This window comes from Amblyomma americanum, chromosome 7 (genome assembly GCF_052857255.1).
Source record: "Amblyomma americanum isolate KBUSLIRL-KWMA chromosome 7, ASM5285725v1, whole genome shotgun sequence".
In the NCBI taxonomy this organism is placed as follows: Eukaryota; Metazoa; Arthropoda; class Arachnida; order Ixodida; family Ixodidae; genus Amblyomma; species Amblyomma americanum.
In genome coordinates, this window is record NC_135503.1 from 4,768,525 (window position 1) to 4,792,452 (window position 23,928).

Here is a 23,928-nt window from a genome sequence, read left to right on the forward strand (position 1 = left end):
ACGCGAGACAGTGAGTGAACGAGTTATTGGGTTGATTAGGTGAGTAAGTTTGTACGGGGATGAGTGAGTGCGCTGAGTAGGTGCTTTAGTACGTCAGGGAGCGAGTTAACAGTTAGTGGGTAGGATGGGTGAAGGAGTTGTACGTGAGTGAGCGAATGAGCAAACGAGTGAGTGAGCAGTTGAGTTGGCGAGTTAGCCATTCACCATGCGAATATGAGCTCATGGCTAATTTCAGCAGGTATTCGTATCGATGCGCATCACAACCATTCATATACAACGTTGCATAGTATGTTCTTGTTTGTTTTTACAAGCATAGAATTAGGATTTTTTTTATTTGGTACATAACTAACGCCTCAGGAGGGAATATGTTTGGGCGTGTTGGTTCATCGTTACACAGAAAGCATAGCGCGGTAACTACAGAGGACGAGGCTTGCCCAACAGAGGCTCGACCTCTGTTTGACCAAACGATTTCTTTGCATAAACACCGCACCGGCCTGATCAGGAAAATTGTGGAAGCGTCACTGATAGTACGGGCAGGTGATGATCGTGTCAGCAAACCATATGTGGCTCTATCAAATACAGAGCTGGATTTCTAGGCGTAGGTAGCGCGTGGCAATTTTGTTGTTTCCTTTTCCTTCTTTTCCTTTGCGAACCACAAGTGCATATATTTATCCACCGGAACCGCAATAAACATTTGTTGAAAGTAGCCCTTGTTTTGTCCTCGCCTCGACCTCTTTAGTTCCCGCGCTATGCTTTCTGTGTAACACTAATGACTGCCTTGTATTTCTACGTTTTCGGCCACAAAACTTCACTTGACGCTGCGTCTCTTCAACAATATTACTCGTAGATTGTGGCGTTTAGGTAACTGCAAGAAGTACTATCGTAAATTCCAGTGTATAGTCCACACCCGGTGTATATTACGGAGCGCCCAGTTCTCTTATGCTGTTCGCGAAGGAGCCAATTACCCTCTTGACTTCTAGTGTACAGCGGCTGTTTTTGATATTTTTCTTGCTTAGCGGTCTTTAGTGAAAATACTATGTAACCTACACCCCCAAATTGCCTGCAGATAATGACATCGTATCATAAAATCTTCTATAGTGTGCCTACTGCATCCTTGAAATCGCGGTACGTGTTCTACGTAGCGCCCAGCTTTTGAAAGGGGCAAGGATCTTTGATCTGTTGAGCACTTAAAAAATTCCTACTACTGTAGCAGCTGCAACCATTTCCCTGAATAGAAATGAATTTCTACAGCGGCGAAGGTTGGCCCAGCGGCTACTAATTTATCAGCCCATATGTTAACAGAATATTACTCGTATGCCATTCAAAGGAATATTACTTACACGAATGTTACTTCTGCGGCTCGAAAATCAGAACTCTTGGGTAACGTCTGGCGTTAGCGATTGTCCGGAAACACTTAAGATATTTTAAAATTTTTATCACAGCTCCAAAAAGCAAATGCGCAGGCATGCCATGCATTCCAACAGTACCTCACGCCATGCGTACGGTCTCGCAGGTGTTTAATACTAGTTTGAAAGATCAAGTGGAATTCTAGTTACGAAACAAGTCTATGCAATGCAGGAGCTTTGAGACATTGTTCTGTAACAGTGACTACAAAGTGACTTCCCTGCCCTTTGTGTTAGCTGGACGGGATGATTTTTAACCAGCCTTAATGGCTTGTGAAACCTGCACGTTCTTGTCATTCAGGCTCTCCAGGTTTCTTTTTACTTGCATTATTTTATAGTGGCATAATAACAGTAAACGTCAAATGCGCAACTCTTGTTTCATAACTCACTTGTGTGCAACAAAGCGCTTAAAAAACTACCGCAGTCTCTTCTTCTTTTTCTTTTTTGGCGCTCTTCGTGCCTCGTCTTGAATCTGATTAACCCTGACGCCGTTCCGACCACTTCGTTCAGAAAACGTTTTATCCTCCTTTATCCCTTCCCTTACGGCGCGGTTCAGGTGTCCAAAGATATATGAGACAGATACTGCGCCATTTCCTTTCCCCAAAAACCAATTATTATTATTATTATTATTATTATTATTATTATTATTATTATTATTATTATTATTATTATTATTATTATTATTATTATTATTATTATTATTAAAGCGCAATTCTGCCTTGCGAGAGATTTCAAGCGCATCATATCATGCACTGTACTCCGGTTCATTGTTAATGGAGGAGGCGATATTTAGTTCCTTTAGTGCGAGAAAGGCAACTATCGACCACACGTTTGTTGCGGCCATGTGTCTACGTGGTGCGCCTCGTCAAAAATGAAACCAAAATTTAAATATCTCATTTTTTTGTAAGCAGCTTCAGTTATACAGAATGCTAGCCCGTAGCAAAGCATCTGATATTAGCAATTAAACCGCCCACCGCATTACCTTCAAAGTGTTTTGCTACCTTTAACTTAGCGTAGCCATACGTGTGAAGCGTTTATGCTTTGCATAAGCACCCACGTGCTCTGGGTCCGTTTCGGGCATGCTCATGGAGCTTCCTCTGAATGCCTCGTGATTCGCATGCCCTTCTAGCGCAACTTTCACGTAAAGTAACATCGGAGGTTTTCGAACTTAGAACAATTTCACCGGCTTCCACGCCCGATATATTTACGCGTCGAAATGAACGCCGTGGCCGTGATGTTCGGGAAGCATTTGAGAAGGTGCTTTCTTTGAGTTCAGACACGAAAAGGAAGTGGACAGTCTACTCGGACAGCTCCCTGCGTCATTCAGGAGTGGTGCTTGTCGGGAAAGTTGGGGATTCATGGTGGTAAGAAGAGCGCGTAACAAGACGTGACAAAGAAGGAACACACGACGGCACGAGCGCTATCAACTGTTTATTGCTTGTCGTTGTCACGTATTAATACAGGAACCGCCAGCATGAAATAGAAAGGGGCAATCAGGTCAACTGATACATGCTGATACAACTCAGCACCTCTCTGGCTACCATTGATCTAGAAACGCGACCTCGTTTCCTGATAGTGCCAGTGATGCCGTGCTCACACGCCTGCTGCCTGCACGTGCTATATTCATAGCCTCTATAATCTACATCACCTGCTTGTATTTGTGGTGGTTGATAACCTGACTACGTTCAAACAAGGGCACGCATGGCTTTGGACGGCCCCGTTGCCCAGCTTGGGTCTCGCATTGAAAACAGTGCAGGCCTAGGTGGCCCTGTTTCCTCTCATTAACGTTGCAGCTGTGAGAGCAAACGGCAGGTTAAAGCAAATAATAAATAAATAAATAAATAAATAAATAAATAAATAAATAAATAAATAAATAAATAAATAAATAAATAAATCAGCAGCGTGTTTAATTGGACGTCTTTCGATTTCCAAAAAATCCTCAACACTGAACATTGGCGCAACAATTCAATACGAAACATTTGCGCAGGCAAATTCTTTACGCAGTCGTTCTTGTGTCGCATGAAGTTGCGGGGTGTTCCTGTGCGTTTAAAATCGGTACGCAAGTTCATTGGCGCATATTAAATAATGGACATGGCAATGAGTACGTACACCGAAGGCAAATATTGTGTGAGTACAAATTGCCTTGTGATGAAGGCCCACCGCTCCTCCAGCCGACATCGACAACACTCACCTCGATCTATAGCATGTAGATTGCGTATACCAGGCATATCGAGAGCCTCTTCTCTCTGCTGTGTGGGGAAACCAGTGATAGGAGACAAAAACTAATGCCGATGAGCCTTATTCGCTGCACACCACAGACGCTTTTCCTCTACCCTGGGCCAGATATGGCCACAAGATGAACAAAGAGATACTAACGCTCGCGGATCTGTGGATAAAGACACACAGAGCCGTGGCGTGGGCAATCTCAGACAGGCTCTGTATGTGGCTTGTACCTCAGCCAGCAAAAGATGGTCGGGAACAACCAAGAAAAGCCAAAGCAGTACGCACAAGAAAGCTGCGAAAAGGATGGCATCCCTTTCTGCCGCTATCTGGCAATCCCGCCGTTTCCCACAGAGGCGGGCGGGAAAACGAGTGCTGTCAGCTGTTTCCCTACCTCTGACCTTTTCCCCTAGCTGCTGTCTGCCTGCGACGGCATGCCGCAAAGCCTGACCGGAAGCTGCGGAGACCTCAGCTAGTATTTTTGTGGTATCCGAGGACCTGTGGTCGGAAATGAGGGCAGAGTTCCAATCTTATTTTCTAGCTCGACACCACTTGCATCCATATCTTGGTTTCTTTTTTCGCGATACGTTAATAATTTTAGCAGTGTTGGCCTATCGGGATCTCAGCTTATTCTAAGGTAAATCATTATTTCCGTGCTTAACCTCATAGACAACCCTGCAACACATTTCGGATTACTATGGCCGCCGCGGTGGGTTCAGTGCTGGGCTGCTGACCCGAAAGACGCGGGTTTGATCCCGGCCGCGGCGGTCGGATTTCGTGTACTGTGCGATGTCAGTGCCTGTTAAAGAACCCCAGGTGGTCGAAATTTTCCGGAGCCCTCCACTGCGGCGTCCCTCATAGCTCGAGTCGCTTTGGGACGTTGAATCTTATAAACCAAACCAAACCATTGCGAATAACAAGAGCATAAATAATTGGCCTCTTGGTGCATTTGGAAGATGAAATACGCAGTGCGGAAGGACAAGGAAGGACAAGGTACGAAGGATTCACAGCGATACACGCCACCTTCCAACACAGTTTTAGAACAGACATGACCCGATTCTTATAGCAGCCATGTTCATGACCACCATTCTAGGACAAACATTTTGAATATTGGAAAATTGTAAGGTACTCTTATAGAAATGGTTTGTGGTGTTTAACGTCCCAAAGCGACTCAGGCTTTGAGGGACGCCGTAGTGTGGTGCTCCGGAAATTTCGACCACCTGGGATTCTTTAACGTGCATTGACACCGCACAGTACACCGGCATCTAGAATTTCGCCTCTATTGAGATTCGACCGCCGCGGCCGGGACCGAACCAGCATCTTTCGAGTCAGTAGCCGAGTGCCGTAACTTACACTAGGCCACTGCAGCGGCCTGTTATAGAAATATTGATTCATATGGGGAATATTGGTTCATTCTTCCGATACGTCTGGAGTAGTATGCCAGGCCGACAAGCAGGCAGACCTCTCCTGTTCCATTAAAGTCCCTCCTGCTCCTCCTTCCGGTACGTAGCAAAATCTTTCTTTTAAAGTTTTTCCATCGCTGGCATCCTGAAGTTAAGACTGGCTTAAAAAAGCAATGGGCAATGCTTTTGACTATATCAAAAACGTTAACAGCAGAAAAATGCAAGCTTTCCGACGGGATATCTTCGGATATATTGATCGTTACAGCGAAATCTTACTATATGGGAATAATTGCCTTCATAAACTCTTTCCCGTTTAAAAATGATTTTGTCCAGAGTTATTGCGTAAGTATCGGCAGTCGACTATAACACGCCACATTCCTGAAGCGTTATGCAGAATCGTGTGCCAAGTACTTATGCATCTTATTTAACAAATCACTAAATGAAGGATCATTACCGGATGACTGGAGAACGGCAAGAATCAAACCAATTCACAAAACTGGAGACAAAGCATCTATTCAGAATTACCGTCCGATATCGTTAACATCTACAGCATGCAAGGTCTTGGAACACATCATTCATAAACATATAGCAGATTTTCTTGAACAAAACAATTTTCTAACTAATGCACAGCATGGCTTCAGACGAGGATTTTCCACTGCCACTCAGCTAGTACAAACTATACATGATTTTGCGCAGGCAATAAATGAAGGAAAGCAGACTAACGCTATATTTATGGACTTTAAAAAAGCATTTGATAAGTTTCGCATAACAAACTTCTTCACAAATTAGGTAATGTACTAAAAAATGACAAATTACTTGCATGGATTACAGCCTACTTAAGAAACCGTCGTCAGTTTGTAGTAGTAAATAATTCCCCTTCCCCTCCAGTTCCTGTTGATTCCGGCGTTCCCCAAGGATCTGTTCTTGGGCCACTCCTCTTCTTGATTTTTATTATTGACATTGTCGATAACATCTCAGTTTCTGTTAGATTATATGCTGACGATTGTGTGTTATATGAAAAGATTACTACTACTGAGGACCAAGTACGGTTAAATAACGATTTCACTAAGATAATAACATGGTGTGACCAATGGCAAATGTGCGTTAATTATGATAAAACAGTGTTCATGCGTATAACCCAGAAAAAGAAGCCTCTTTTGTTTAACTATACTGCTAAAAACAAAGTTCTCTCTCAAGTGAATACTTACAAATACCTAGGTCTGCGGATCTGCAATAACCTCTCCTGGACAGAGCACATTGACAACGTTACAGCTAATGCCCTACGCAAACTATTTTTCCTCCGACGTGCTCTGAAGCTCGGCCCCCCCAGTGTACGTTCACTTTCGTATAACACTATTATTCGCCCTATGTTAGAATATGCCGTCATAATCTGGGATCCTTTCACTAAATCTAACATTGCTAAATTAGACAGAGTCCGAAAGAAAGCAGCACGGTTTATTTACAATTCATATAACCGCACATCTATCACTGCACTTCTTAATCAAAGTGGTTTGCTTCCAGTCTCTCATAGAAATCGCATCTGTCGTCTAAAATTTTTATTTCAGTTAATCAAAGGTCAGTACAATATTGACACATCCAATATTATATCGTTCTCCTCAGGGTACAACACAAGACAACGCCATGATTTTACAGTAACACCATTAAACGCACGAAATAACACCTCTAAGTACTCTTTTTTCCCCAGAACGATTACAGACTGGAATAATCTAACTAATGATGCAGTAACCCAAACTTCACTGAAAAGGTTTGAAAGCCACCTTTAACTTTTTTTATAATGTCGTACCGCTACATTTCTTTGTTTCATTGTTTCTTGATCTTAAATTGTTGATCAATTGTTCTTGATTGTTTGCTTGTTCCTGAGGTCGTTTTTGTTGTTTCCAGAATTTATGTATTGTGTGCCCACCCCTGCGAAGGTCTTGTAAAAGATCGCAGTATCAATAAATAAATAAATAAAATAAAAAAAACTGGCAACAGTATACACCACCAAGGTGAGTCAGTTCCTTGGGAAAGCTTGCAACAACCAGGAATGACGCGAACTTTTTCTTTCTTAAGCGGCGCGCCTTGGTAACGGCCACTTTTTGTGGAATCAACTTCCTGGACGCAACGTGACTACGAGGGCGCTGATGAAACTCAAGACGCTGAGGCCGTGTTCTAAAGACGGCGAAATGCAGAAACCTCCGTGTACCGAGGCTTTGGCCCCGATAAATAGGTGGTCATGATTAATCTGAAGAACTCCGCTCCGATGTCCCTTGTAGCTAGGCACGAAAAAAAATTCTATTATTCCGATCTGTACGCTCTTTTTACTCCTATGGTTTGTCTGTGGTAAACGCTGAAATTAGGTACCACTGCAGCGTCATTATTAACATTCGCCGCGCGAGCATGGCATCCCAGGCATCTGACTATGTCTTCGGGGGCAACTCTTAATGCGGTAGTGGTTGCCTGTTCTCAGAAAGATAGGGGGATGTGGTGGTGTTCGGCTTCGTGGCTGTATCCAGCTTAGCCTACTACAACCGCTTTTGGTATTGTGCGTTTGCCGCATCGCCGTTTGGCGTTGTCGTGTCGCGAAACTCCAGGATCGGTCGAAAGGGTTCGACCTCACACGGGCAGCGGCGGAATTAAAAAGGAATTAAAACATCACAAAAACTGTGATTACGTGGTTGCAACACGACGCAAACACCATTAAGGCATGTAGACATATAAAGTAAGTGAATTGTGTTGAAAAGAGAATGACTGCGATTGGTGGCGAATTGAACCCCTGACCCCCGAATTGCGAGTCGGGCAAAACTACACTGCTAGGCCACGCAAGCTCCTTCGTACGGCTCGGTTAAAGCAGCGTTTTCTACGCATGTGGCAGTTTAGACTGTATACTGATAAGCAGCATGTGTGTGATTGGAGCGGCACTAATTAAGACCATAGTAATTAAGCGAGTGGCAGAGTGCATGTCGGTGAGGGCTGAGTGTAAGCGGACGACTATCCTTGTGCTACCTGACATTGGTTTGTAATCTGATTTGGTGACAATAATGGAGCACATGATCGGGTAGTTTGCTAATGAGATCAAGTGGAGTCGCTGAATGGAGCCATTAACGCTATACGTGTCACACCCTTAAAGGCGGAGCTTAATCGTCCCCCATATTTTTGAAGAACCTTCACCCCCCAGATCTGTAATAAACCTTTAGAATTGTTCAGTGGAAATCTTCGCACTTCTAGGTACAGCCCCGCGTATTGAGAAAGGCGTCATCAAGACGCTTACTTGAACTGATTGGCATGTCCGCTAATGCTGGGGCAAAATTGAGGGCGCTTCAGACTACTTAGGTGTTTTGAATTCGAAAGCATTGGTTTTATGTTTGTTTCTTTTCTATTTATTTTAAATCTTTTTTTCTTTCCATTCTACTCACACGCCTAGTCATTAGCATACGTTCGTAAGGCGACGCACATGCTATGTTTACTTTTGTCTGCGGCCTATGTGTTGTCTGCTCGCCTCGCAATCTAAAAGTGATGGGTCAATAAAGAAAATAAAAATTCGAAAGTCATCGGTTCAATTCCCCAAACCTTCGGAAGAAATTTTATTTTTCTTTGATACCATTGTTACGCCATCTGGGATTCTTGGGACCATGCTGTTAACGCCGGCGTCTGGTTTCGTTGCCGATGAAGCCATATAATGCTTTCGCATTAATATAGCAATACGCGGACGAGACTACCACACAAGTCGGACTAGGTGCTGAACTTGCAACCACTTTCACTGAAACACGCCTGTAAAACTATGCTCGCGAGATTTGTCGATGGCATGCTGACGGAAGTGGCGCATGTTAATGCACATGTTCTTCTCTTCTCTTTGCACATGACTGCGAGTTTGAGAAAACTGAGAGCAATGTGCTTGAAATTGAGCAGCGAATTATTTGAACTTGCGCCGAATCACCCAAACATTCGTCAATGCCAGTAGAGCAATAAAACACTGCTCCTAATGGACCAATGAAAACCGGCCCTGCTCCTAGTCTGGCTTGTCCAGAGATGGAAGGCACATAACATACCTGGACATATAACAATACAGGACAGTGTGTACAAGTGCACATACTCACGTCCACGTACATCCAAAATGACTTCAAACTCAGCCTGTACTGATTGCTCACACACCTCTGGCAAAAATCGTCCTCGATCACAACACGGGACATCAAAAAAGTACAACGCATGCCACCCACCTGGGAGCAAGCAAAAGATTGAACCTTTATTTCTTCATGCTTCAGAGACGACGAGGATGGTCACTGACAATGCTTCGAACACCTCTTGAAGCTCTAGGACCACCTAGAGGCAGTCATATGTTAGAGTGTCACATCAGCCATGCAATATCTGATTAATACGCGGAGTATCCGCAGGGCACGGCATAAGAAGGTAAGGAGGGCGATGTAACAGCTTGAGCATCTCGAGCACACTCGGTGTAATATCCGGAGGTCGGTAACAGTTAACTGAGGGCGTCGCTACTCACGGCGAAGGTGTAGAGATAGTACGGCACTGCGGAAACGGGCCTGCAATCTGCGGGAAGCTAGGTGCCCCGCCGCGTCCAAAGAAGTTCGCAAATTGGTCATGAGTAATAGATTGCTCGAATAAGCAACATGTCGAAGAGGTCTCTTCGTAAGAAACCTTGCAGAAGCGCGTAGACCTGTGCTCGTGGTCAAAGAGGAACTAGAAAGAAACATGTGTTTCGGACATATGTAGTTGCCTTAGTTGTCCTCAACATGTAGGAACAAATATGATGTCATCAGTACTCCAGAGTGCAGTGTCTTATAGTTGACTGCGCTACAGTCATCGAGCGAATTTTTGTCAACTGATTGTTCACGGCCAATCAACACGGACTATTCGCGCGCTTACCACTAGTGTTTGTGAACCAAATTGCAGTTCAGGCATCCAGACTACTCAGTGTAGCACATAATGCACGTTTTGTTTATCTGAAAGCAACATGACATCGTTGTGATAGCGCAAAAATGTAAATAACCGCCAAGCAAAGCGCCGCTAGTTTTTCTGAAATCTAAATTCAAGGAGTATTTCTTTTTGTGACCTTAAGTAACATATATCCTATAATCACTGTGCATTAGAAATTCTCAGAGCCTGCCAGACTAAAAAGCAGCGCTATAAAGAGAATTTCGCTTGATTTCACGCGGACCGAGAAATAGTGCATCAAGAGCAAAAGCAACAGCGCGACATCGACCGAGCTAGATTGACGCCTATAACGTCAGCATCTGTAACGCACCCCTTGGACCCACTACGCTGTTAGTTTGGTGTTTTGACATTGAGATGTAGAATTTCTTGACGTCCCGAAGGTCACACACTGGGTCGCCGTTACTGCAGCCAGCTCCTAGTCTCACTGTGCTGCTTTAGTGGCCCTCTATGATGGTCATATGAACAGGCACGGGCGGACGGTTTGCATGCTGTCCACTCTGGTGCAGTCGAAAGCGCTGATGAACTCGGCCATGTTTAGAATGGGCACCATGCATCGAAGCGAGGTGTATGCCTCGTCGCTGCTGTGGTCGGCGTTGCAGGTGAGCAGACAGTACCTGCGAAAAAAGGTCCGCTGCGCCGTTACCCAGACGTCCTGGAAGTTGTTCGATGAGCTGACCGGCGCGTAGGAGGTCTTCATGACATTGTGCGCCATCTTTACTGCTCGCGTCCAGCGGAACAGGTCCAGAGCCCTGGCCGGCGGCATGTCCTTGAGGGAAAAATGCAGGATGGAATGTACCGAAGTCTCGATGCAGCGCAGAAAGTACTCGACATTGTTCGCGTACCAGTCCCCGTCTGCCGGCGCGTTGGTCGGCATGCCGGCGTTGATCACTTCCCTGGCGATCATAACGCCCAGCGTTCCCGTGTCGAACTCGATGGGAACTTTGTCCGTGTACATGAGGGGGGCTCTCCGTATGGCAGCGGGCAGGATCACGGCGTTCATGACGCGGGAGTATATGGCTTCCTCCGACAAGAAGAGCCCGTTTAGGATGGCATCGTCTAAAGCAGGTGGTCGCCTGAGCCTCCTGGAGGCTTCCGAAGTTTTAAGAAACGTGTACAATGCGCCGAAATCTCCTGAGAAGTCTGCGCTCTCGAAGGTCACGATGGACTCGTTGGGCATCGGTTCCAGCGACGACTCATGCAGTGCCAGGCGTACATCAGCAAGAGCGTTCACTGTACTCTCCATGTCCTCCTCGCCCATTCCAGAGATGAAAGGACGTTCGGCGGCAAGTTTGCGGATCGCGTCAAAAATCGCGACCGCCCGAGATGGTTCCGAGACAGAGCTGTAAGTCAGATTGTTCAATAGTCGCGACCAAGTTGGAGGCATGACATCTTGGCTCGCACCGATGCACAGATGATCGACGATGTTCATGGTGTTCTCCAATGGATACCACTTCAGGTATTGGAATTGGCCAATCTCCATCACGATGTGCAAGAATACGTAGACGAGGCCATGTTCTAGGTGCTGGCGGAAGTGGTTCACTCTGGAATTGATTGTGCTCAGTCCCTTGGCAATGACTGTTGAATTGTCGCTTAATTGGGAGGCCGACGGCGTGATTGAGTTGATGACGTCCCTCCAGCCGTACTCGCCGAAGTCCTCGGCTAGAAATTCGAAGCTAGAGGCATTGAATGTCTGCACGCTGACCGGGAAGGGAGAGTGTGAAATGAGCCTGCTCTCAAGCTCCAACAAAGCAGCTGCTGTGCTCTGTGCGTTCTTTCCTTCCACTCGCAGCATGAGCGGATCACCTACCAGTCGTGGCACGAGCTCACGCATGGAAGTCAGCACTCTCGCGATGAACTGCTTTGCACCGGTCTTGTTGGGTCTCCTCTCTTTGAGCTTCTCTGCAAGAGTACTGCCGGGCGTCAGATGAACCGACACGATGCCGCGGTAGATCACCAGATTTGCGCTCAACAGAGAAGAGATGCCCCTAGTTAGCGACAGCTGGATGACTCGCCTTAACAGCACCGACATGTTTGAGAAGCTCAGAATGTCCATGTCCCTGCTAAAGAAGCCGGCCAGGTTCTCTTCCGTGTCTGTGAGCGTAGAAGTTGTCGCCATGTACGTATAGCAGGACCTGAAAAGGACGAGGAATTTCTAGTAAGAAGGCGTATGTCTGGAACATTCGAGACAATTTTGTTCTCCGTAATGCAAGTTCAACTGTCTGAAAGGTCCATGTGGGAACTTCGTTCGAAAGAAAAATTTGTTCCTTTTTGTCCGAAGTTAAATATTGCCTTTAGAATAAAGAGGCCTCCTTGAAATCCTTGAAGTTTTCGGTTTAAGTACATTGCGGTGACGGTTCGATAAACCTGCAATAATTTTTTCATGCAGGAAAGGCATCTTAAGCTAAGAAATTTCGTAAAGGGTTGTGTACTGTGACCGCCTACTGCCTGCAACGAGGCCGGCAATAGTCATGTTCTGAAGATGAGAACTGCAGAGATAAGATGAAGAAGCCGGATACAATTAATGAATTTTCGGGCTACTTAAGCCGAAAGACCGGCTACAAGGCACACCTTAATGAAGCCTATGAGCGTATCCCTCACACTCTCTAGCAAAGTCAATTAGGCACCGCAGCGGATCTTTGAAGGCGTCGGCTGCACACTCGTAGGGCTCACCTGTAGAACTTGGCGAACTGTGCGACGCCCATCTGACCGTCGATGCTCGCGATGAATTCGTCGTCTTTCATGGACCAGTGGAGGGTGGAAAACATGTCTTTCGTAGCCTCGCCGGTCAGATTGTCGGCAGCGCTGTCGGCAACGCCATTGGCATAGCGCTCGACCGTCCAACGGCGGCACACATGCCGGTAGAAGTTGCGGCACGGCTCCACGCCTTTGTCCATGAGCGAGTCAAGGAACCGGAGCGCCCGGCGGCAGTCGTGGCTCGAGCAGTGCAGAAGCTTGCTGCGGGGGTTCGGAGAAAAGGTGGCAACCAGCGTGATGCCGACCACCACGACTGCGCACAGCGTGGCGCCCAGCGCAATGGCTGTGCGCACGTCGCGCTCCGTGGGCGTAGACTCCCGCGGGAGGTAGTGCATCGTGGTGTTGCCGACTGCAGTGCGAAAAAGATGGACACCACACGAGGGCAAGGGAAATGTATGGGTGCTTGTTCTTCATCGGCCTTGTTCAAAATGATGCGTGGGCATAAAATTTTATTTTACTTCAGTTCCCATCATGATCTCGGAAGAATGATCGAAGGGAGTATTTTTAGAGTTTTTACTCTCCATCTCACGAGTTCAATTCAAAGGAATGGGAGCTAAGAACGAGAGACCATGGCTTCCGCAAGTGTGCGGCTCGTACGCACTTAGGAGAGAACTAGACACGGCTGGAAGGTATCGTTTGATTCGTGCTAATAGCTTCCACTACAGTGCAATAACTTGAGAGGTGCCGTAATGGCTCACTACTCACGGCGTGCGGATTCAGAGTACGAGGTCCCGAAATCGAATCATGGCCGCGGGGGTCGCATTTCATTGTAGGTGAAATTCACAAGATGCCCCTGTGCTGTGGTCTTAGATCCCATTGAAGAACCCAATGCGGTCGGAATTAATCTAGAGCCCTTCACTACGGCACCCATTTCTCTCTTTCTTCTTTCACTTCGTCTCCCTCTTCTCCCACGGTGTGGTTCAGGTGTCTACTGCGTATTTTCCTCTTCTGAAAACCATCTGCATTGATTTATGAAAACGGCATACGTGCCCAGAGTCTGAACAGCTAGGCTTGACATTAAGGTTATTAGCGACCACCTGCCGCGACCTGCTACAATTGACAGGTGGCCATTGCAAAACTGAATCAAACTGCGTCTTTATGATGAATACGCCAAAAGTCTCGCTTTTAAGGCGGTTAGCTATTCGTGGTTTCATCACGGTGGGCTATCTTCTTTTTGAGGAACGTAAGGAGGAAACAGATTGCAAAAATTCAGAAGCAAACTGCTTAACACGCATACTTCGGGCTAAATCTCGTTTATATTCCAGTTTAGTGTCATAATTTTTTGCTTTATACCTTACGCTTATGTTCCTGTGTAGAAACATTTCTTTCACACTGACGCCTTTAGAGTCGCCCCTAGTGCAGAAAATCTTTCTAAATGCATGAGCAGAGTTCATGCACATGTGTAGTGGTGTTTAATTGCGTCACAGGCAACATTTAGTGCAGCTAGTGCCGTTGTCTGGGTTGGACCGATTGTAGAAGCGGCCCCATTGGCGGGCCTGATCTGCGCTTTTAGAAGGCTGTGCATGGGCGTTGGGCCTCTACAAATTTCGAGCACTTCGGGAGTGAAGTACTTCCAGAGTGAAACTTCGGGAGTGAAGTACAAGATATTTTTAAGTTCACTGATGCCTGCTTCGGCCAGTGGTAATTTGCACAAAAATGCAGGACTGCCGCACCGAAGCTGAAGTGGCTGCACAAAAGCTAAGCAAGCGAACGATTAGGCAGTCCAGTAACGTAAAATTCTTAGGGTAAATACATAACATAATCTTACACTTTCGTGATGCTTTTGGGTTGTTGAACTTGGCAGTTTGTTCTAGAGTATTTTGACAGCAGCCAACTATGATGGAAGTACGGTTTCTAAACACCTTTCCGTGTTGCCAGTGACCCAGTGCTTTGCTTTTTCGCCACTCGTCCCGTTGGAAGTGGAAACACGTTTCCCGTTGCAGATTGAAGATTACTATTTATAGTGGCCGTTTTTAATATATTGCGAGGAATTCAACGAGTGCGCAATTTAACGAAATTATTTCGGCAGTACTACTTGCGATTATTTTTAGCAAGTAGTACTTGCTAAAGTCATTTAGGGAGTACAACTTACAGTGCACTGACGATTTTCGCCTGGTCAGAGCCTGGAGGTTCTCTTCATGCGAATTATTGTCGTCGGAAGCCTGATCCGTAGGTGGTCGGTGTGGTTTCGAAGGCTGAAACAGAACAGCATTTGAGAACACGTGAAATGTTCCAGCATAAGTGTGCGTAGAGGGCTGGAGCATTGAACGCACTGTGAACCGCATGTGTAATGGAGTCAATAAAGCCACGCAAGGTAGCACTAGATGGTTAAATGTTGTGGGGCCTTGAACGCACGCAGAGTCCCCATACCCGTTGTGGGAACGACGCATGCCCTCTGCCTTCTTTCTTCGTCCTCGTAAGGTTTCCGCCCACCAAACACCATAGAGTGTGTAGCTTGTAGTGTACGCAATGAAGTAATAAACACCATACAGTTACAAGCCACAAACATATAGGAAGCTGTTTAGATGACCACGTGCCAGTGGGCGTGACAACAAAAGGCGAGAATAGTTTCCTGCTTGGACAAATGTTCGTAAGGTCGTTAGTGCACTTCTTTTCAGAGTTATCAGTGTAATTAGCCCAAGAGCTGAGCGCAGGTATTTGACTCGTTAGTGGTCTATTTGAGTTTGGACTGCGGCCGCTGCGCAATCCTTCTTCACGTGGAAGTAGCTGCTAATTGTGCAGATGGTTTAACGATGGTATTATAGACAGTGGCGTCCCTCGTAGAGGCTGGTTCTATGAAACTTCGATCAGGTGGTTCCGTGGCGAGTAGAAAGTCTTCGAAAAACGCTAACGATACTAGCATTTTTATCCGCTGCAGTTACGAAATTCGCAATATTACCGGGGCGTGTTTCAAGGAGGGTTTCAGCAAATGGTTGTTCTTCCGCTACTGATTCGGAGTACCCGGGTCCAAACACGACCGTGGCGGCCGTGTTTCGATGGAGGCGAAACGCAAAAGGCGCCCGTGTGCTGTGCGATCCCTTACAAAAATGGTCTATAGACAGTCTATAGACTTCATATAGACTGTACTGCCTTCCTATAGATATTTCTTTTTGTCTATTCATAGTCTATAGAATGTCTATTGACAAAAGTCTACTAGAACTGTATGACCATAAATCTATAGATTGTCTATAGACTGTCTATAGGGTTTTTATTGCTTGTAGACTGCTCTCTAAGGTTTGTCTATAGACTTTATAGACAGAAGTCTATGAACAGTCTATAGACTGTCTAAAGAAATTTTTGTAAGGGATGTCAGTGCACGTTAAAGATCCCCAGGTGGTCGAAATTATTCCGGAGCCCTCCACTACGGCACCTCTTTCTCCTTTCTTCTTTCACTCCATCCTTTATCCCTTCCCTTACGGTGCTGTTCAGGTGTCCGCCGATATGTGGGACAGATATTGCGCCATTTGCTTTCCCCAAAAAAACAATTTCTTCCGGTAAAGCTGGGCCGCCATCTACTGAGGGAGTCTTGACTGCTCTCTCTTTGAAATAATCTCTTTCTGAACAAAGCTGACTATAGTTCTGAATGCAGCAAGTGCCAAGGCTTGAACCTTTAAGTGTTTCTATTGTAAACGCAATCTACATATTTTCTTAGCTTCGTGGCCTGCGTGCTTTCACGTCTTCTAAATATGCAAGGAACTCTGAATTCTGCACGGCACTGCACTGGCTGCTCCCAGCTTACTTCCGAAACACTTACCCTCGTTAGCACCGCTATGACACGCACCAGTAGCGGCGACGTGCTGCCCGCGGGGCTCCGACCAGACAGCTGCCTCTTCAGCTCGATGTCTTGAGCGTCGGGCTGTGCCTTGCCTTTGCCAACCTCTGGCACTGTGCCCTCGTTCTTCGAAGTCGAGGAACACGCATTCGACGGGGTCTCGGCTTTCTCTCCGACGTCCACGAGCGTTGGGTTGTCGTCTTTCGCGTGCAAGCAATGTGCGTTCCACGGAACCAGTGCTCTCCCTTCGATGTTCCCGGTCTCTGGGCCCGGGTCACTCGAGTCCGAGGGATGAGCCTTCCGCGGTATCTGAGCGCTCCCTTCGACGTTCACGGGCTTAGGGCTCTCGTCCTTCGCGTCCGAGGGTTGGGCCTTGCACAGTACCTGGGAATTCCCGTCGACGTCGATAGGCTTCGGACTCTCGACCTTCGAGTCCGAAGGATGTGCCTTCAACGACGTCTGAGCTTTTGCTTTGGCACCGTCCGACTTTGGGCTCCTATCCTTGGTGTCTGAGGAATTCGCCTTCCATGAGACCGTTCCTTCTGGCATCGTCGGGAGCACCGTGTGCCGACGTGCTGCAAAGACGCATGCACGCATCGCCACAGACTGCCACGACATGAGAGCCGCAAAATGTCTTAGCTAATGAGAAGACATCGAGAAAATAATTGTAGACGCACTGCACTCACACTTGCAGCCAACCAATTTTAACCTCCAGCGTGTCCATCAAAGCCGAATGGCAGGAGGCTGAGCAGAGTGAGCTGAGTGCTACGCGGCAAAAATTTGAATTTATATAAAACACGAGGAAGAACACTAATGTACAGGATACAGTACAACCTGGTCTGGCATGTTTTGACGCATCTGTACGTTATCTATAGTCGACAATTTTCGCAGTCTGTATGAAAACACAATTTGATTTTCGACGCAGAGCCATCAAGGAGCGTGAGTGGTAGCGAAATATAATCCGCGCATGGCCGCATTATGAAGCAGTGTCACTCACTGTGGTTGTAACGGTCGAGAGAGAGTGGTAGAAAGCTGTTGACCACCTTTGTAAAGACGTGAGCTTAGTGTACAGGAACTGGAATCTGCTGCATTCCCCGGTTGCCTAAAGGGAATGCTACCCAGGACGGGCCCAGTGTGCCATATTTTCCAGCGCACAGTCTGCATCTAGTAAATAGTCTGCAGAGCTCAATTTTGACTGAAAAAAAAAATGTTTACTAACTTTCCTGCTCTCGCTGCGTCGTCCGCATTCCATTGTATATTCAGCGATATAGAAAACGCTTTATACTCGGCACCTACAGACAACGGGTAGAGCCAAATGTTTTACTTTATATTACTTTACAGCGCCTGTTGCCCGCGGCTGTACACTAGATTTTACGTTTCATGTGAACCGTGTTGGCCATAGGGTGCTATCACTGCGTGGGCACATTACAGTGTCTCAGAATATCAAACATGCTCTTATAGACTGAACGCATATAATTTCAGGTATCAGAGGATAATTAATTTTTTGTGGAAATGAAATGGCGCAGTATCTGTTTCACATATCGGCGGACACCTGAACCACGCCGTAAGGGAAGGGATAAAGGAGGGAGTGAAAGAAGAAAGGAAGAAAGAGGTGCCGTAGTGGAGGGCTCCGGAATAATTTCGACCACCTGGGGATTTGTAACGTGCACTGACGTTAAAGATCCCCAGGTGGTCGAAACGTGGTCAGCTTTTCCTGAAGCCCAGAGATAAGCAATAGTTAAAGCACAAGTATCACACCAGCACTGGGGACGTAGAAGAGAACGCTTAGGCTAGTGGTGGCATAAAAGCAGAATGAAAAATAAGCTAGCTTAGAATGGAAGAGAACGCTGCACGGTGACAGACACTTTCGTTGTACTACATTTTTCCCCATAGTCGCGTGCCTATGTCAGCGCACGAGTAACGCCAGAAGTTATATATAACGGCCCAAGATTGCAGGAAATAATTAAGTTCGCGTCCACGGCACTGACAATTTTCACGCATAGTCTTTCGGTGACCGCCTATGACTACTACCGCTCCCACGCAAGCCCCGCCCGCCTGCTTTACATCGCAACGCCAGGCGCCAGCTCCGGCGTCACTCTCTGACGCCATATGCATGTGCGCAGGGTGCCATTGTTTGCGCCGTTCCCCAGTGCCATCGGATATGCGTGACACGAATGTCATGTTGGGTTGGAAAGGACCTCCCAGAACATCGGGAAATCACAATGCTCTGCTTTCCTCTTCCTTACTCTACAGTAGTCTATCGCTTACGGGAGCACCAATGGTACAAGAGGAGGAGAGCCGAACAGATACCCACGTGAGGTGTCGAGTGCATCGGTCTGCGGCGAGAGGCTCTGGGATGCCGGCAGCTGTGGGGAAGCGCAGGCCATGGCGGACGCGAGTGATTGCGAAGAGCCGCTGGACTTGGAGTTGTCGCGTCGCTTGGGACTCTTGCGCTGCGCCTCGCGTTGGCTCTTTTCCTTGGTGCCGTGGTGCAGCCTGTTCTGCGCCGCCTTGGCGCTGGGCGACAAGGGACCAGCTCGCCGAGGTTGCAGCTGCTCGGCCATGGGGGAAACCGAGCGCTTCTTCTGCTTCTTCCTCACGAGCAAGGCACTCAGGCAGAGACATTCCCTCAGGAACGCATGTGAAAAACTACGTTACATTACTTATTACTTCCATTAACACAGCAAAATAGCTATTAAATAAATTACTAATTGCTGCTCACAAATGGTAATACATTACTTCACAATTACTTTCCAATAATAATTCAAATTACTTTTAATTACTGCAGACTCTACTATATTATTACTCCACTTCACCTTTCTGCTCTATCGAGTTCAGAGCGCTTCTGCATTTTGTGCTGATTGCTTAGAATCGCATGAATAATTATTTGTCCGCAGTGTTACTGCCCAACTTTGTAGTTCGGCCTCTGCGAATGTGGGAACCCCCGTCCATGGCCCAAAAATACTCTGACCTACCTTTGTTCGGTCACAAAAGTGAACGTTCAGCTGCAGAGGTAAATGTGAAACTGCCTCGCTCCAGAAAAAAAAAAGCTAGAGCTTTTGTTTTAACCTGCTCTCTCACTCTTCTGCAGCAGTGAAGGAAATTGCTGAAAATGTAATTGAATATATGAAATTAATTAAGGGCAAAACGTTGGATGTTGAAAAACACAGGGAAATCGAAATACTCAGGAAGCTTTTGACGTAGCATAAAGGTATTTGCCTTCTATAGGATTTAGCTATGAGAACTCATTCTGCTCAAACTTGCAAGAATAAACTCTGCCAATTATGTATAATACTGGCTTATCATATACATAAAAATTTGACTTGAGGATGCTCTGGATGTCGCCTTGCTAGATAGAGCGATGGAATAGATTTGGCTTGACGCGGCTCGGATTTGATTTGGTTGGCCCTGTCTCAGGAATACGTCACAAGTGGGAAAAACGCTAAAATAGCGTCTTTTATCTACCCATGCATTCGCACGTGTTCCACTATGCTTACAGCAGCCGAATGTTCCACCTGCCACGCCGGTCACATGTGCGTAGGCAGGAACGTCGCGATAACCCGGATATGTATTTTAATAACCCTATTTTCTGCGCATTCCTGATGCGGCCTGCGGTATGTTCTGCAAGTCAATAAATACCGCCTCAGCGTATTAAAATCAAAACAAAGTGTCTCGTGCGCAGTGCTTGCCTCTGATGCTCACCTGGACGCCTCCTTATACTTGCAGAAAGCCTAAAGAATGCTTTTCATATTATAAAAATTCGGCGTTTGTACTATCTAAAATTTTCCCTCCTTTCGAGAGGAAATTAATACTTGCAAAGTATCTGAGCTGCCACCTAAACCACTCCAGGCGATCTGTTTCTACAGCGTAAATGAATCTACGTAACTGTTGGGTCCCCTTGGGCTTTTACAGGTGCACTCAGATCCATCTAGAAGGAGCTATCTTACACTCAGCGGGGGCAGAGTGTAAGATAGCTCAGGAAATATTGACTTCTTAGCCTAGCTTCATGTTGTTAAAATGTTTCCGTGTAGAAATTACGCAGCCTGACAGCTTTCCAATGACTCAGCACGGCGACCGCGACAAAATACTGACCATCAGAGCCTGGCTTCATGAAGTGCATCACCGCGGCAAACCGTGTTTAACAGAGTGGTGTTTGAATAAAAATCTTTCGGTGAGCGAAAGCGCCATCTTTACGCTCTGTGACAACCGAGTGAGCCTTGCCATGCAGGCACGTATACGCGGCAGTGTTCTCGCCTTCTTCGGTTTAGAAATGTGCACAGCGACGTCAAGTTGCCCGGAAAGTGCAATGGAAAGGAGATAAGGCGACGTGGAACAACAAATGTGCCCGCGGCAGATAAAGATTCCTGCAGGTGGGTGCCCTCAGAGCTCCTGCCGCTTGTCGACGCGCAGCCCAGAGCGCGCCTCTTGTTCTTGTCCGGAGGAGAGTTTGATCGACGGACGCTGACGCGGAACACGACGTCCACGCTCCTCGCCAATATGGGCGTTATATTTCCGGCCGACAGCTTCACAATGTCGGCGAGAGAAAAGAAAGAGCGCATAAAACTACGCTCTGCGTACCGTTTTTCTCCTTGTACGAGTCTCGTGCACTTTCTTCTGTCTTCCAGGCGCTGTCTCTTCTTCACGAATGTCCTTTACTCTATATTGCGTACTTTCATGAACGATTTCTTGCAGTTCTTGTTCGGAGAGATGGCCGGTGGATCTCCCTCTCTCGCGCCAACCCTCCGCCTAGCGCCTAACTGCCTGGCCTCGTTTGGCTCTCTTCAATCATTGTCTCCGACCCTGAGTGCTTGCTGTGTACGCGCGCCTTTGTTTTGGAAGCATGCTGTCGGCAGCCCATGTTCCAGCGGCCATTCCGACCGCACCACGGCAGCCTGCGTCGTTGAAGGGTAGGGGTGTGCCATCTGGCGGCAAGGCAATAACGACTAAGCCAGCGCGTTCATTCCAAAAAACCTTCTTGTTGTATTGTGTTTTCTTTTACTTTTTACTTTTTCATGTCAAAGAATACGAGACAAGCAGCGATTTCCATCCCAGTGCACCAACGCAGGGCACGAAGCTACGCTATCAGTCTTCTTGGAATCCCAGCGCTGGTTTCAAGGGATCACGAACCCCAGTCCACCTGGGGTCCTGATTTGTTACCCTCGCTCGCGGTCCACAGCTAAAGCCGGGGTACTGATTTTCTTTTCTCGCGGTTTGTAGAAGCTTCGGACCGGCTGAGAATAATTTTTTACTCACCCATCTTACCTGTATCCAGGTCCTGTACGTTGCCTCTCTAAAGACCGAACGGCTAAACAGTGAAAGCGAGATACCGCGAAATTCTTGCTGTTCTCACCAGGAATTATTTTCGACAGTAAGGCCCTGTGTTACGTATAAATAATTTCCGGTTATTATGGTAGTGTTCACAACTCAAATCAGTGTGCTGTGATTTGCGACTTTAGTATTTTTAAGCCTGGTTTGATTCAAATATGAAAGATCTCGAGCCAAGTGCCCGTCTTTTGAAATGCAACGTGCTGTCGTGCTGGATGCCTTTCGCTGGGGAAATTACGCCTTGGTGTCACGTGTCTCATCCAGGTTTTCCTCGTACGTTGTAAACTTATTATAATAAGGCTGCGAAGTTTCTGTGATGTACGCAACTGCATGCAAATACGTCCAGTTTCGTTTGCAAAATGCAGTGACTGCTTTTATACTTGAAACTTTAGCCTTTTTCTATCCTGGTGCATAGCTTTGAATGGAAGCTGACTAGTTGTTGCATGAAAATTTTATCGCCTACATTTTGTCCAGGAAAATTCCAGTGTCGGGTAATAAGTTTAACCTGTACCGTGCACGGGGCTCCGAGATCTCTATTTCATTAAAAACATGCAACATAGCACCTGAACAACATTTTTGCTCATAGAAACGTACTACAATAAAACATGTTTGATTCAACCTTGTTTCTTCGCCTTTGATTGGTTAACTTGCTTTGCAAATGTGGCAGTGTATTTTTGCTGCACCACAGCAGCCAAGAGTGCAGGTTTATGAATCCCGCTGGTTGAAGGCGGGTTTCCTTTTTATTGCGAAAGCACTACATCACGGGGCCAAACCCAACCAAGAATCTTGTGACGTCACTGATCTTGAGGGTTCAGAGATAAAGTTAAAAAAATTGGAGGATGCTTAAGCTTCGCGTTTACGAGTGGAACGCGACTGCGTGTTGCAGCGCTGCCAGGGAGACCCGCGATGGCTCAGTGGGTGGTTAGAGCGCTCGTCTACTGAGCCGGAGTACTCGGGTTCGAACCCGACCGTGGCGGCCACGTTTCGATGGAGGCGAAACGCCAAAGGCGCCCGTGTGCTGTGCGATTTCAGGGCACGTTAAAGATCCGCAGGTGGCCGAAATTTTATTCGGAGACCGCCAATACGGCATCTCTTTCTTCCATTCTTCTTTCTCTATTTCTTCTTTCACTGGCACCTTCCTCCCAGTGCCACTCTCTTTCTTTCTTTCTTTCTTTCTTTCTTTCTTTCTTTCTTTCTTTCTTTCTTTCTTTCTTTCTTTCTTTCTTTCTTTCTTTCTTTCTTTCTTTCTTTCTTTCTTTCTTTCTTTCTTTCTTTCTTTCTTTCTTTCTTTCTTTCTTTCTTTCTTTCTTTCACTCGCACCTTCCTCCCTTTCCTTTCGGCGTGGTTCCTGGGTCCGTCGACATATGCTAGACAATTACTGCGCCATTCCCTCTTCTCAAAACGAATTTTCGATTTTCATTTAAATATGTGACTGAAGTGTATATGAATACTGTACGCTGTGCCATTTCGCTGATTGATGGTCACAAGGATCAATGTTTCGTGGTGATTATCAAAATAATAGAGTTGGTAGGCAAAGCCCGTCAAGTATTGTGGATGCGTTTTGTCTTTTTGTTTAATTTAGCTCTTTTTTGCCTGCTGACTTCCGCATTGAAATTTCATTCCAGCATTACGGCCGAGTAAGAGAAGGCTAAGGTAAAAAAAAAGAGCAACTGGCGAGGGATCATACGATGGGATTGACCAAATCTGTGCCAGTATTATTGTTTTTACATTAAAGTTCCACATTTTCAACGAAGACATTCCTATTGCGTCTCTGTATTTCATTTCGCAGCCGCTTTATTGTTGTGCTGCTGCATGGGCTTCTGGTGGTGGAGGCATCTGTAGGGTGTATGGTGGATGAAGGCTGTCTGGAAGGTGAAAGTGGGTGAAGAGTGCAGATGGGTGGGTCGATGATGGGCTCCTCGCGCTCCTTCGCTGATGCCTACGCTCTAAACACGAGTACGCCTATATGGGGAGAGCAAGCTGTCCTCTAGCGCACCCTCCTCTATTGACAAGGGAGTAGGACAGCCTACTCCCCTTTTCACTCATTTCGTGCAGGCATCGCCCTCACATGGCCCACGCTGTTGGCTGGAGAGCGGAA

General features: G+C 46.6%; 1 protein-coding gene across 1 annotated transcript; it reads right to left on the reverse strand.

Moving 5' to 3' along the window:
* Positions 1-10,115: 10,115 nt before the first annotated feature.
* Positions 10,116-19,069, reverse strand: LOC144096917 (uncharacterized). Its single transcript, XM_077629729.1, has 5 exons — positions 18,820-19,069; positions 16,488-17,080; positions 14,826-14,928; positions 12,650-13,082; positions 10,116-12,111 (listed from the first exon to the last, which is right to left on the reverse strand). Exons 1-5 carry the CDS (start codon positions 19,067-19,069, stop codon positions 10,434-10,436), a joined length of 3,057 nt encoding a protein of 1,018 aa, XP_077485855.1. The 3' UTR covers positions 10,116-10,433.
* Between the last annotated feature and the right edge of the window lie 4,859 nt (positions 19,070-23,928).

Bases quoted from the DNA above. Each gene is read 5' to 3' on its own strand.
- LOC144096917 (XM_077629729.1), bottom strand. From the start codon at position 19,069: ATGGCCGAGCAGCTGCAACCTCGGCGAGCTGGTCCCTTGTCGCCCAGC. The intron at 14,929-16,487 runs GTAAGTGTTTCG...GTTCTGTTTCAG, and splicing joins TCATAGCGGTGCTAACGAGG to CCTTCGAAACCACACCGACC. The intron at 12,112-12,649 runs GTGAGCCCTACG...CGTCCTTTTCAG, and splicing joins CAGTTCGCCAAGTTCTACAG to GTCCTGCTATACGTACATGG.